Genomic DNA, 15,432 nt, shown 5'->3' on the forward strand with positions numbered 1-15,432 from the left:
ACTGATTGAAAATAATACTATGTCTTAAAATGCCCATTGCACTTCAGAGCTTTAACTTGGATGTATTAGCAAGTTTTTGTCTATGTGTACTTCACATTGAATCTTCTGAGGGCTATGGCAGCTCACTGTCTCCTAGGAGTAAAAAGCCAGTATGTATGTTTCTGGATGTAATGTCCACTTCTGATCTAAAAAAATATCTAATATTGTAATAATCTATATTTGATGCACAAACAAGAAAATACTATGTGCAGCTTCTAGGTTTTGGGTTGCCCTTTCAGGGTTTTTTTTAAGGTGATCATGCAAATAGTCATAATTATTAAGAAATGTCTTAAATTACACCTGTACTTGATATCTCTGCAAGTCTGTGAGACTTCTTGAGTTACATTAGGAAAAGTCAAACTGATGGAAACAGAGTAAACAAAGCTATAGATGATGCAAGAGAGACACTCTGTATTTTACTGGTTTTATGCTGAGCAGATGTCACTCCAAATATATACTGGACAGTTCTGCTTCCAGGCATGATTTAATTCTGAAGAGTGACATGACAGTCTTGCTCAACATTTCTGTAGTGTTTGAAACTTTTGTGATGATTCATGGCTGAATATTTTGTACACTTACTAACTATTCCAACCAGCTCAGCTGAAAAAGAGAAAGCATGCACAAATCAGATTACAGTTTCTTGTGCAGACTTGTTTATTAGCATCCACTTAAGAGAGCTAGTTGGTTACTTAAGCAACTTCAGCTCATCTTGCACAGGTGTCACTGAGGGCATCACTTTTAAAAATGGGATTACACAACTGAAATGAGGACACTGTTTGGCAGGGAGAACTTTTTGTTACAGGAAGTGAGACATGAGCAAGAAAAAACATTGTGAGTACAGGAGGCAAGGTTGGGTTTGTGAGCCTGGCAATTCTGGTGAGGCAAAAAAAAATTCCCCTCAAAACCCCTCAGACTCTCTCTGTAACTACTAAAAACATAGCTGGAGTCAGGCAAGGCACACAAAGCACAGATTTTACTTTTTTCCCCCCATGCTATTTTTACAGTAATTTTTCTGAACAAAGCTATACTTTGAACCACACCTTAGGAATTAGCAGATTCTATTTTCAATTTAAGGTTGAAAACATACTTTTAGAATTTATTGATGAAAATAGAACAAGTTAATCCAGCAATTTACCAGTCACTTCTACTCACCAGCAGAAATTGTGACTTTATTGATATATATATATATATAAAAATACACGTGCAATATGCATAAACCAGATCATACACTAATAAATATTACAACTAGGCTAAATGGAATCTCAAAGAGCTTGCAGTGCCTAATGACAAGCAATTATTTAAATCAGCATTTCATGCTGTTAGGTTACTGCTTCACTGAAGAAGTCAGTATTCTCCTAACTTTGTATCTGCTTAACTTCAAAACCTTTGAGGAGAAATATAGTCACCAGACCAGCATAAGTAAGGTGTGAGCTGACTTTTCAAGCTTTGCCTGTTTCCTGAGGGAAATGCCACATTTCTCAATTCCTGGTAAGCCAGATAGACACATTCATTTTCAGAACAACCAGCTCTACATCTGAGTTTATCTGCTTTTTTTATGTTGTGAAGAGGACACTTTTCTGGTTTGCTTGTAAAAAATGGTACTAAAATAACCCCTAGGACAGTAACTGCTGCCTAAATGTGAAAATATGGCTTGATGCAACTAAAACCTGGTTGCTTGAAACTATGCAACAGTCGTGTTACTTATAATTTGTCATTGCTAAGTAGAGAAGTTATGTTCTAATCTAGAAAGGAAAAAAATGGCTTCCTCTCCGTTTAAAAAAGAAAGTGCCCCAAGGAATTAAAAGCAACTGTCATGATGGATAAAGGAACTTTCATCCTGGATGAGGAAAAGCAGTAAAAGCTCTTACTTCAAATTAGCTGTTTGAGGATTGCCCTTCTTCATATTTGTCAGATTTCAAGGAGTAGCACCCAGAAGAGCTGCTAACAGATGTTTTATAAAAACTTGCTCTCAAAATTACCGAGATCAAGAAAAAAGTAGTAAGGAAGACTCTGAACTGCAATTCGTCTAAGCTTTTCTTAGATACAATTCTTTACTCACTGGTTCTATTTTGGAGCAACTTAATGTAAGATTAAAGGGCAAAACTGAACTAAACTGTTTCACATCTGCCTTTGTCCATGCTAGGTGAGGATGAGAAATGTGAGTTAGCTTGGAGATTTTATAAAGAATCCAGAGGCTTTTAACTTGAAGTCATTCCCTTGCTAATGACAAATCAAAGTTTAGACCCAGCATACAGCCTGGGGAAAGTAAGGGCAGCAGCTCTGGCAGCCTCTCTGACGCCAGCCCATGGCTGGCACAGTGCTAAGTCTGTACAAGGTCAGCAGTTGGTGGGAGGCACTGTGGCTTGCCAGGTGCCCTTGCAGTGGCCCTTACTGACCACCTGGCAAGCAGCTGCTATCCACCCCAAGTCATGCAGCTGGCTGAAAGCCAGTAGTGAGAACTCCTGGGTTTAGCCCAGAGAAGACAACGGAGTGGAGTTTACAAGGGTATAGTAAAAGTAAGACAAGAGAGAAGTAGGTGAAAAGTTCAAGCTGTTATTCCTGATCAGCTGATGAAAGCTGCTGCTGTCTGCAGCCTCTCACTGTCAAGGAGTAGCTCTTGCTGCAGGTTGCTATAATAAAAGCACTCAGAAGGTCAGGATCACGAACACTGCTGTACTGTTACCTCTAGTAATGCCATTTTCTGATCCTTTGTCTCTTCTGTATTTGCACTGTGAGGTCTGATGTCCCATGTTTCAAATTCTGCTAATAGTTTGTATCTGGAATACTGTGTCCAGTTCTGGGCCCCTCATTTCAAGAAGGACCTCGGGGAACTGCTTGAAAGAGTCCAGCACAGAGCTGGAAAGGAGGAAAGGCTGAGGAAGCTAGATCTTTTTAGCTTGGAGGAGAGAGGTGACCTCATTAATGTTATAAATATGTCAAGATTAAGTGTCAGGAGGATGGAGCCAGGCTCTCCTCAGTGATGTCCAATGATAAGGGCCATTGGGTGCAAGCTGGAGCATAGGAGGTTCCACATGAACATAAGGAAAAACTTTTTTGCTGTGAGAGTAACAATGCACTGGAAACAGCTACCCAAAGAGGTTGTGGAGTCTCCTCTGGGGATACTCAGAACTTCCCTGAATGCATTCCTGTGTGACCTACTCTAGGTGATCCTGCTCTGGCAGGGATGTTAGAGTATATGATCAACCCCTAATGTTCTGAGATTCTGTGATTTTCAGTATTTTCACATTCTTTTGTTTCTAAATTTGTCAACCAACAAAAATACATTGAAGTATTTAAGAAATAAGTCAGAAGATTATGTTAAAAAGCAAACAATTCTTGAGTTTGATTTAAAAACTAGAAATTTCTTCTGTGTCAACGAACGCATTTGCTATGTTTCTCATTCCTAAAGAAAGCAGTTGGTTTTAGTCAACAAGCTTTTCAAGTGTATTCAGTGTTTACATTCTTCTCCCTCCCCTCCTAAAAATCATCTCCTCTAGAAACACTGGAGGCAGACTTCAGTTTTTTATGCTTTCAATATTTGTTTTGAGCAGCCTCAAATAAGCATGAGAGTACTCTCTCCCCCTTCATTATTTCATTTGCATCATATAACAAAGCTTTTGATGTGATCCTTTTTGTCTTCTTAAGGCATCTCTGCATGAAATAATTTAACTGGGTTTATTTGTTCGAATGAAGTTTTGTCTTTTTCTTAGCACTAATTTACAAGAAGTGCAAAGCTTTGACCTTAAAATTTAGAAATTTTATTTGCTTTTGGACAAAGAGTAGTTTGAAGACTATTCATATACCTGTCCCTCTGCTCTGGATTAGGTTTGCAGTCTGCTAGCTAGCTGTTCTTTTTGCTCACAGGCTTGTGTTGAGCAACCACTGTGTGCACTGGCATGATGTTTGTCCATTTTTCCAGTTTTGATTTTGGAGATTAGGTGATCTTGTGAAACAGTAATTTCCCCTTTGAACTCCAGAGAAGTTCCACCTTGATTTTAAAGTATCTCAGGCTGCTTGGGTGAGAGAAGTCACTTCCAGAGCTGCTCAACAGCTTCATGGCTGGTTTGCGGGCTGTAAAGTGATGTCAACGAGAGTGTTTTAGAAGTATGCACTGTGTGCTCTGCATTACTGACACGAGAGAGGCTATAGTAGCCTCAGCCATGGTGACTATTTCATAATAGTTCACAATTACCCCCTTATACTGAACCTTCCTGTGTGGCTCCTGCTTTAAGCATATGGTGAGTGAACCACACCAGAAGACCCCAAGCCCACATGGCTTGTGGTCCGTATATTACTCAGTGAGACTTTTTGACACTGTTCATACCTATAATAAATTAAAAATTTGCAACAGGGGTTGGCAAGGACAAAATGTGAACTTACCTGCAGTATATTACTTGCTTAGAATTGTCCCTTACAGACTAGTGCAAGTTTTGACTGCTAGACTATGAAGAATTAAATATCTAGAAAAATATTTTGAGTCATAAAATTAATGGTCTATGAACCTTCATATTGTCCCTAATTAGATTAACTTTAATCATTTTTTAGTACAAGGAGAGAAAGGAGAAAATACTGCATGAAACATTTCCAGCACAAACTCTTACACTTAGAATACACTTGGAAGAAGAGTTATATAATACCATGTCAGTGGTTAATGCATTATGACAGCAAGTGAGGAGTTATCTTTCTTACAGTATCTGAGCAGAACCAGAAGGAAGTTATGCCTTCTAAGTAATTGTGTATGTATTTATAGTATAATTATTAAATTCTGTTTGCAACACTTTCTGACCATAATGGGCTGCTTCTCTTCTCTCAGTGTCCTAACTGCAAGATTACCTTGGTTCTTTGGATTGCAGCAGTTTACACTGAAGAACAAGTTGAACAGAGGTCTGGGGAAATAACATGTCTTGCTCTTCTGGGTAGTTACAGGAATGAACTGAAGAGGGTAAGGTAACAGAAGAGCAGTATGTGACACTTTACACTTGGAATTCAAAGGCTAAATGAATGTCTTTTTTTCTGGTCATTACTGGTAGAACTACATGGTGTTATCCATAATTTCTGTGTATTCTGGCCCAAGTATCCACAGCAGGCTCCTCTGCCTGAGCACAAGGTCTGGCCTTTGTCTCTTGTAGATAATTCAGTGCAGCACTTCTGTGAGTAAATATTATCACATGGGTTTAATATAAATGACTCACAGAGTAAAACTCATACTGTAAATTCTTTAGTAAACAGTAACTTGCATCATAACTCTTGAGGTTTTGTTTGGTTGCATGCAAATTACTGCTAAGTAAGAATAAGAAAATCACAATGTGGCTCCTGGTTTCATAAGAAGGACTTGGCAGTGTTGGAAATAACCATCAAATTGCATGAAATCCTTTAATTGAACCAGGAAGAATAATAAATGACATGCTTGTCCTCTTTTTATGCCAAGCTAATTTTCTGTATATTTTAATACCACACAAACATGTCAAATTGGTAGTATCTTTCCAGTGCTGACGACCTCTGTTTGACCCAAAGACACCAAACGCAATCTAACACTTGAGCCAGTTTCCGTCAACTCAGCATCTCTTTTGTCTTATCTCCCACAGGTGTTATTCCAAATGAAGTTTCAGGTGCTGGAGGATAAGTTGAGGTCAGCTTAGTTTTTCTGGATATAATAGTTTGAGTTTGTAATTACATTTACTATTAATTGCAACTGTGTAATTGCAACCCTTAGGTTAGCACCCCTTCTTCCTTCAGAGCCACGGGTTGTTTGAAGTAAATTCCCAGAGGAAGCACTTGTGTGATGACCTGACACTGTTTTATACTGATAGGGTCTTTTTTTGAAGTTTTGTTGTTGTTCTTGTTTTGGGTTTTTTCTTTGTAAATACAACATTGTAATACTTCAGTTACGGGCACCAGAACTTATTTCAGATAGTTGGAAAACTGGTATTTTGCCATTTAGAAGTGATCTAATTTAAGAGATCCACTCATCAATAAGTAGTGTCTTATATTACAAACTTTAAAAAGGATATTTGATATTAGTAGATCAAGAAGGTATATTTTATATTAATAATTAGACACAAGTGTGCTGTGAACTGTACTCAGTATTTATTAATCCAAACTTGGTATCTCTGGCCTTTTCAAAATAAGCAGGGGAAAACTTCATGTGTGAGAGAGGAATGTGGCATCAAAGTGACTAAGTAAGCAAAATCCAAGATTCTAATTTGATGATTAGAATTTAATTTGAAATAGCTCATGTTAACTGGCAAGGATGCAAAATCAGATAGTTGGAACATTGTGAGCAGTTTTCCTTTTAAATAATTGTCTCAAATCAAAGAAGTGGCTCACATCCAAGATTCTGCATTGGCAATATTCCTTTGCAGATAAGGGGGGATGATAAAAAGGAAGCACGTCAGCACATCATCTTTACATCCAGGTGATCTCTTAGAGATGATGTAGTAGCCTGAGAATCCAATAAGTGGAACATCTCTTTTCATTATGTGTGTATGTAGGTAAGTAAGGATGTCTTCTAGACTACAGGGTTAAAAATAATTTATCAATCTGGGAGCAGTGTCTAGCAGTCAGTGTTTCAATCCCACACATCCACCACTGCTCTGCAGTATCTTGAGTTTTCCAGAACTCACTTGACTTGCCTGTAAAATAACTTGTGTTTATTTTATGGGAATACCATCAGCCCTACCACACATTTGTTTCTGAAGCAGCGTAAGAAAGCTAGACATGATGGATGCAAATCAATACTGAATGATTGCTGTGCTCCTGTAGTAGTTCAGCAGAGGTAATGAAGTACTGACAATCTTCAGCTGAACAGTAAGTTACTCCTCTTTATGTAGAAGTGCCCTACGGGCCTGTCATTTAGAGGCAGGTCAGATAGGGAAGGAGTTCACAGACCTTGTATTCAGTATCACTAAGGTTGGAAGAGACCTCAAAGATAGAGTCCAACCTGTCACCACAGATGAGTTCTAGGCCTAATGCCCTCAGTCTCTTCAACCAGATATTCCACCCTACTTTGTGGGTGGCTAAGCTTATAGTAAATCCTGGAAGCTAGGAAAAGGAGTTAGGGAGGATGAGAAACACTTCCAAAACACTTAAAAAGAGTAGTAGTAAGGAATTTAGAGTATGACAATACTCAAGCAAGAGCATGGCAGTACCAGATATTATTGTAAATGATGACAAATTCATAATCTGAAATTGGGTGAGTGTTCTTAGAGATGTTATATTCATAACCTTCACATGTCCTGAATTCAAGCACTATGATAGATCTTACTACATCAAACTATTGTCTCTCTGCTTTTATATGTAATGGCTTTGTGTAATCACAGAACAAAAGTGTGTATTTGTTTAGTAGGTTCTAGAAGCTGCGATGCAAGGAAGTAGTACAATCATTGCTAAATCACTGTTTTCTGTATTCTACATCCATCACTTTCCTAAATTTGATGCTGCAGAAGGAAAGTGAATGTTTTCCTTAATGACCTACCAAATTATACAGTACTGTAATGGGGAAAAATACTTCCTGAGTCTCCTTGAAACAGTTGCTTCTTGTGATATATCCAATTGTTATTCAGTACACTTCTTTAAGAATCTGTCATGCTCAGTGACTTTCCCCAACAGTGAATTCTGCTGGGTGTAGCATCCCCAGTGATGTGGTTTCAGATGTTCTGCATTTCAGCAAAAGGGATCACAGAAATTAATTTAGTGGGTTTTTAAACTCTTCCCAACTGAATAACTTCAGTGACTCAAAATCATTGCATGTATTCTTAGCTCTGCTGACTAGAAATGATTAAGCAGAATAATTTTTCTATTTCTTAATGACAGTGCCTAAGGGGAAGATATTATCATAGAATCAGACAAAGCCCAGCAGAGAGATAATTGTGTCTTGTGAATATGTATCTCAGTATTAAAGAGTATGTAAAAAAAGCAGTCTTCTTTTGACCTTTCTGTCAGCAGGTGGGCAAGAAAAAAAGGAAAACTAACCATGTGTTTGTGGGAAATTGGGTAGCATCACTGCTCTTGACTAGCATCACTGTTCTTAATTAAAACACCAACAGAAGCACTGAGATGCAAAATAGCTTGCTGAGGGTAGGTGACCAGAGCACTGGGAGATCTGGGAATAGAACCCAGGCCTTGTGGAAACCAGGAGTGAGCATTCCTTTGCCATGAAGAAGCTCTGTATTCACAAGCAAGTTACTTTCTCTTTTTAGATACAAAGTCCCTGTCTATGTAGATTTGTTAATTGGTTGGTTGGTTTTTTGCATGTTTTATGTTGTGATTATAGAAATAAGAATGAAAGTACTCAAATGAGATTCTGCTGCTGGCTAATTTAAAATCAAGCTTATGACTAGCATCATGGCTTTTGATATAAAGGATCTGCTGTTTTACAACATGATTTGCCTCTTTTTTGTGGCATCCAGAGCTTTTAAAATACAATTAAAGTGAAATGAAAGTTAGGTTTTGATGCTCTAGACAAAGCAGTGTGGAAAAGTTGCTTAACAAGGTAATGATAAAATGGAGATGTTTTAAAATATTTTTTTAAGGACAGTAAGATCAAATCCTGTCACTTTTGCTTTTAAATCTCTCCGTGTCCTGTATTCCCATTCATAAAAAGATGGCTCACGGTCTTTTAGCTGAATAAATCACAGTACCACACTATCGCCAAGGTTGGAAGAGACCTCAAGGATCATAGAGTCCAACCTGTAGCCACAGACCTCATGACTAGACCATGGCACCAAGTGCCATGTCCAGTCCCCTCTTGAACACCTCCAGGAATGGTGACTCCACCACCTCCCTGGGCAGCCCATTCCAATGACGAATGACTCTCTTGGTGAAGAACTTTCTCCCCACCTCGAGCTAAACTTCTCCTGGCCCAGCTTGAGACTCTGTCCTCTTGTTCTGGTGCTGCTTGCCTGGGAGAAGAGACCAACCCCTTCCTGGCTACAACCACCTTTCAGGTAGTTGTAGAGGGCAGTGAGGTCACCCCTGAGCCTCCTCTTCTCCAGGCTAAACAATCCCAGCTAAACAAACAAAATCCATGTAATTTTCCTCTCACTGCAGTTGTAACTAGTGAGCCAGTTTACTACAGCATTTCCTAGTAGTCTCCAATGCCTGAGTTGGCACTTGGTGCTTCTGGAAAGAGAGGTGTGTGCCATGAAATGTGACCTCTGAACAATTTTCCCACAAGAGCAGAGATTCCTCTGTCTCCCAAGATGCAGAGCAGCAATGCCTGTTATTTTTTCTTCACTTAAGCGAGTTAATTCCTCTCATCAGTTTGAACAATGGCAGCTTTTAGGCTATCTTTCAGATTTCTCAGGTAGTGCTTTTGCTCTTCACATAGACTTGTGCATTTTGAACACACTCACAGATCAGACTTTTCCCTCAAGTCACACACTATCTTTATTCAAATATCTATTAATGAACCTTTTTTCTCAGCTTTACCTTCCTGAGATCAGAGCAGTATCTGAGCACCACACATGAAAAGATGAATACACAAATAAACAGCAACCATGAAGTCAGCAACATAGTAAAGAATTTTGATATCCAGCAAGGTATTTAGAGCACCCCTTACTTTGTACATGGAAGGATCATACAGCAGATGTAGAAAATTTGGGGGTTTTCAATTCTCTGAGCTGAAAGTTTTTAAACTCTCACCCCACCGTTAGCATAGTTTTGCATTTCGAATACTGACGATGCTGCGGAGGCTGTTACAATCTTCTGGAACACTGCCATCTGGTGGTGATTGCGAGTCACAACAGTTAGATACAAAAGTAAAAACGCCAATCAAATCAGGCTAGGCAAATGCTCCGATTATCCATTTTATTCAGATTAAGCCTTTTAGGATTCCAATCACAGCGCTATAAAGGATTTACTTCGCACAAGATTTCACCTAATTTCTGCAGGTACAATGAGTTGTCACAGTTTCACCGCACCATCAAATAACATGCTGTCATTGTGCGGAAGTAGCAAGGAAAACACTTCCTTAGTGAAAGTAATTACTTGAACATCTATGTATGGTACACTCTCTAACTGCTTTAACATAAACATTACTGTTTTGAATTTTATGATTAGGAGAAAAAAGCTGCTATTATTACCAAATGCAACCTTCCATAAACTGTAAAGAACAGTTTAATAAGCACTGGACAGTAACTCCTGTTAGACCGTTAATGCTCCTTCTGCTTAGGTTTTTTTACTCTACCACCAGTTATGTTCTCTTAGTTTTGAAATAACTCCCTTGATGTCAAATATTTTTAAGTAGGAATAAAAGGAATATTTTGTATTAGGCATTATTTTAACAATGTGGTAACGATGTAAGAAAAAAAATTCAAACACGGAAAACTTCCTTTCCAGACAAAATATGAACCAACATTAAAAAGTTATCAGAAATGTAGCATGTATTATAGCACTTCCTTTTCTGTCTTTTCGTATTTGTGATGGATGATTGGATTGAAATAACTAACTGCTGGCAAATTCATATTTTTCCCAAAGTAATTGGAGTTGTAGGTGTGGAAAAGAGCATTGAAAGCCATATTCATAATTGATGCCTCTGGCTTTTTTATGACTTGCAGAAAGCTGCAGTAACTTAAACACAAATTAGACTGGCTGGAGGCAATAAGCACAAATACATCACTAGCAACTAAGATAGTTGCTGGTTGAGATAGTATCAGTTCTTTCAGTAAGAGTTGCCTGGTAGCTGAACTTGAAGTAGCCCTCAGTGGGATTACTTCAGTTTAAAGTTAAGCAAATTGCTCAGCAAAGATTGTATGTTTCTGAGCAATCTGAAATAACTGGCAGCATAAAGCTATCCAGCTCTTGCCTGCTTCTGTCTCTCTTGCAGCAGCTTCTGTAGTCAGAGGACTCATCACAGTAAGTCAGCAGGAAATGATTTGCTCTTCTATCGGGTTAGTTTTCTGCAGACTCAACAGGAAGAAATGACTAAGGGAAAGGTCTGACAAACACTGGAGCTAGCACACAGCAAGGAATAGGACTGCAGGGATGCGTGGGCCACTGTGGTGACAATTTCTAGACTGCTATGAAAACACAGTCTTTTACACTTGTGCTCTGTTTCCTTTTTCACAGAAATACAATCGTGGCTGCCATAGATTTAATTTGGAAGAGACCTTTCTTCTTCTTTATCTTCCATAACCAGTGCTGTTTGCAGATACACATTTATCCTTCACAGATAGATGAATACATCTCTTATATATCAATATGCCTATAAAATTGCTGTTTTAATAATGTTGGATTTCTTTTCTTTAGCCTATGTTAACTGCTGTACTTAAGAAATCTAAAAAAAAGGAAGGGCAAATCTTCCCTTTTAACCACTGTTTTTAACTTCACCAAGAAATCTGAGATGAGACTGACCCTCTACAAATAAGTCACTATTCTCTTAAGTAAGGATTTTTGACACCCTGTGTGTATGCAAGAACACGGTTCCAGACATTTCCCCCAGAACTTCTGTGGGGTTTAGAGCAAATGAAAACATTTCATTGTGTTTTCATCACACTTGCCCAGGCATCAAAACAGTCAAAGACCTTTTAGAAAACATATAATAATATTTTGCAGAGTTATAGTGTACATCTTCAGAATTTACAAAGTACTGCTTAATGTGGAGTACTTTGTATTCATAGATTCATGGAATGGTTTGGGTTGGAAGGCACCTTAAAGATCATCTAGTTTCATATTGCCTGAGCAACACTAGGCACATAGCCATGTTCACAAAGTATCACTGATTTGTACCAATCCAAACCCACAGAAATTCACTTTGTCCTTGATTTCATTTTTTTCAAACTCTCAGTTTCTCTAAACAGACTGATGAGAATACTTTTATTTTGGTAACATTTATCCAAAAAAAAAATTCGGAACAGTTTGCTGTAGATGTATCTTGGATTTGTTTTGGTTTATTAGGTTTTTGTTTTGGGTTTCTTGTTTGTTTTGGTTTTGTCAGAGTACAGCAAACTCTCTGTTTCCTATCCGCTTTTCCCCCCTCAAATTATGTAAAGGTGACAAGGCTGTATTTCAGTGAAAACACTTCTGGACATTTGTGATTACCTCATACAGCTTCCTTAGTGTGGTGCTATACAGAAAACCACATGGTTCAGGATTTCTTTGAGACAGCATTATGTCATTGTAGCCTTCATACAACATTACTGTCAACACAGCAAGTTTCAAAATAGTCCAGTTGTTGAAGAATGAAAGCCAGTTACTGCTGACAGCTCTCTACATCTATACTGACAGGTCTGGACACATACAAAGATCTCACCCAACAATGGCTCCAAAGCCACTGATTTTAACCTAAAGCAACCAAGAACGTTTCCCCCCCTTCTAGTTTCAAAGAGATAATAACAACAATGGTGGCAAACACTTCCTTTCCATCTTTAATAGTACTCTATTTGCAAACAAGTATATTACAGGTTTACAAATAGCAGACCATCCAAAAGGTTTCAGGGTCGATTAAACATAAATCATGTGGCTTTCTTAGCAGCAGATTTGGTTTCAGTTCCAAAAAGCAACCTTTTTCTTTTTTTTTAATCAATCCAAAGCTTTTACACACCCAGGAATCAGAGACTCACAGAATGACTTGTGTTTGGACGAAACCCTTAAAGGTCATCTAGTAAGGTCATCTCATTTGCAGTGAGCAGGGACATCTTCAACTAGATCAGGTTGCTCAAAGCCTCTTCCAACCTGACCTTGGATGTTTCCAAGGATGAGGTTTCTATATGACTTCTGTCTAGCCTGTGCCAGCATTTCACCACCTTGAGTGTAAACGATTTCCTCCCTGTATCTAGTCTTAATCTCCCTACCGGTAGCTCTTTCATTTTAAAGCCATCACCTCTTGTCCTGTTAGAAAAGACCTTGATAAAATTTTGTTCCCCTATTTTTTTACAGGCCCCACTGAAGTACAAAAAGGCTGCAATAAGCTCTCCCTGGAGCTTTCTGCTCTCCAGGCTGAACAATACTGAATCTCCACAGCAGAGGTGTTCCAGCCCTCTGATAATTTTTGTGGCCTCCTCTGACCCCTCACGAACAGGCCTATGTCTTTCCTCTGCTGAGGACTCTGGCTGGATAATGCATTGCAGGTGGAGCCTCAGCAGAGCAGAGTACAGGACGAGAGTCACCACCTTCGACCTGCTGGTGCCATTGCTTTTAATGCACCCCAGAATACGGTTGGCCTTTGGGGCTTCCAGCGCACATTGCCGGCTCACGTTCAGCTTTTCATCCACCAATACCCTCAAGTCCTTCTCTGCACGGCAGCTCTCGATCCCATCACTTCCCAGCGGGCACTGATACCAGGGGTTGCCCCGACATAGGTGCAGGACCTTGTACTTCGCCTTGTTGAACCGAGCGCCTTGTTATTTACTGGTAATTACCTTGAAATGAGATGATGCCCGGTTCCTCACATTGTGAAACCGTGTGCGTTGGCACCGTCAGTACGCACATGGAGGCCTGTCTCGCGTCAGGCCTCACTGTTCTGTTCTGGCACATCAGCTCTTTGTGCTGATCAGCCATTGCTATACCCCTGTTGAGATACAGTCTGCCCCATGGAGAGAGGCGAGGCGGCCCAGCTCCGTTGTGCAGTCCCGGTAGCGAAACCACTGGTGCCCGCCCCGGGGCGGAAGAAGGCATGACGCCGGGCGTTCCCTCGGGAAGTTTGTGCCTCGCCGCGGTCCGTACCGGCCAGGGCGCCCGTTCCACGTTGGCCGCGCAGGCGCGGTAGTGGCCGCGTTCACCTGCTCCGCGGTGGGGGGGAGTCAGGGAGGAGAGGCGGCGGCTCCGCGGGGTCGGGGTGCGCGGAGCTGTGGCCTTCCACCGCCACCCTAGCCCCTGGAGTCCCTCACTTGCTGCGCGGGAGGTGCTGCCTGACCGGCCGGACAGTCATACTCTGCTCTACTCGCAGCCAGCCGCCGACACCTCGACTCCTCCATCCCCGCCCCCTCCCTCCCACCACCATGTTCAAGAAGCTGAAGCAGAAGATCAGTGAGGAGCAGGGGGGACGCACTGGTCCATTCCCGCCGCAGGTACTCCAAGCTGTCCTTCGGGTCGCGATGGGGGGCTGGGTTGGATCCCTGCGTGACTCGCAGTGTCCGGTTGGGCTCTAGTGGCCTTTCACCCGGCTGGGCTGGGCCGGGCCGCGCTTCGCCCGAGAAGGCCGTCTGGCAGCGGGTCGGACCGGTTCCGCCAGCCCGGCCGCCGGGAAGGTCGTGGAGCGCAGGCCTCGGCGTGTGGTGGGCGGCCGAGGGCGATGGGATGTGCTAGCCGGCTAGCGCCGCGCCCTGGTTCCGTCAGCTCCGCACCCGGCGCCTTCGCTGCAACTTCGAAAGGCAACTTTGCTATCGTTACCGAGCCGCCTCCTGCCTGGAAGCCTCTCCCACAGCCTTGTGAGACTGTTCTTCGGGCACTCTACAAAGGTGGCCTTTTGGAGGAGTGTAAAAACCGGCTGTTGCTTCAACGTCAAACAGAATGAAGCAGAAGTGGTTTTAAATTAATGTCACTGTTCTGTGCAGTGGATAGCAATCCAGCGTTGAGATCATCGGTTTTTTTCATCTTAATGTTTGCTCTTTTAGTTCCTGTAATTCTCTTTTGTCTACACCGTTTAGAGGGCTGGTTTGCTTACCATAACCTTATGCATGCTTTTCCTCCCCCTCTCCCACCCCCCCCCATGGAAAAATGGGAAATGCAGTATAAAGCTGAGAGCAAGGCATTGCTATTGTTTTATAATTTCTTTTGGTCATAATTTTTCTCTTATGTGTGCTTCCTCAAAATTGTGATTAGTGTTGAAGACTAGAAGCTACTCTTTTTCAATTATAATCATGTTAGATATGTATCTCTGAAAGTATCAGTGGCAAAATGACTGTTGTGATGATTTCATGCCAGTGTCAAAGCAGAATAAATTCTCTCTACTGGTTCAGATTTGGATGGAGAGACTTTGACGAGTTAACTTCATGTTGGCAAACTGTGCTGAAAATATAACATCTGCCCATGTTTCTTTGGCCTTTTACTGGGTTAAGTATCATTTGCAACTCTGAATCTGAAAGAATAAAACCAGTATAAATTCTGAATCATGTGAATGCAACACTATAGGCAGATAATTCGTTTAATTTTACAAACAGGTGATCAGTTGCCTGGGCTTGATCTGGATGTCATTTGAACCACTGTGAGATCTGACACTGCATAGTCTCAGTATTAGAGCATGGTTTCAAAAACTGCTGACATTCTGCTATGTAGTAGTTTTTAAATCACTCATTTGTCAAACAGGCAGTATTTTTAGAAATAGAGCTACTGTAAAGCTTTACGTAGCTTCTTGAGTTTTATTTTAAGCACTTTAACAGTTACTAACTGTGGGTTAGTTCAATAACTCTAGTTATTTAAGTACATTATTGTTGCTGGTGGTTTAAAGTGCTGTCC

At 40.7% G+C, this 15,432-nt stretch overlaps 1 protein-coding gene across 5 annotated transcripts in view; it reads left to right on the forward strand.

The window, feature by feature from the left end:
• The first annotated feature begins 13,753 nt into the window (after window positions 1-13,753).
• The window catches only part of GOLGA4 (golgin A4), a 60,268-nt gene continuing 58,589 nt past the window's right edge, over window positions 13,754-15,432 (forward strand). For all 5 annotated transcript variants that reach the window (XM_068156883.1, XM_068156884.1, XM_068156885.1 and 2 more), the window contains exon 1: window positions 13,754-14,045. In XM_068156883.1, coding sequence (XP_068012984.1) covers window positions 13,977-14,045 — 69 coding nt within the window. In that variant the 5' untranslated portion in view covers window positions 13,754-13,976. The remainder of the gene's footprint in view (window positions 14,046-15,432) is intronic.

This window comes from Melanerpes formicivorus, unplaced genomic scaffold, assembly GCF_026170545.1.
Source record: "Melanerpes formicivorus ecotype bairdi unplaced genomic scaffold, bMelFor1.0.p_v2 SCAF_35, whole genome shotgun sequence".
Classification (NCBI taxonomy): domain Eukaryota; kingdom Metazoa; phylum Chordata; class Aves; order Piciformes; family Picidae; genus Melanerpes; species Melanerpes formicivorus.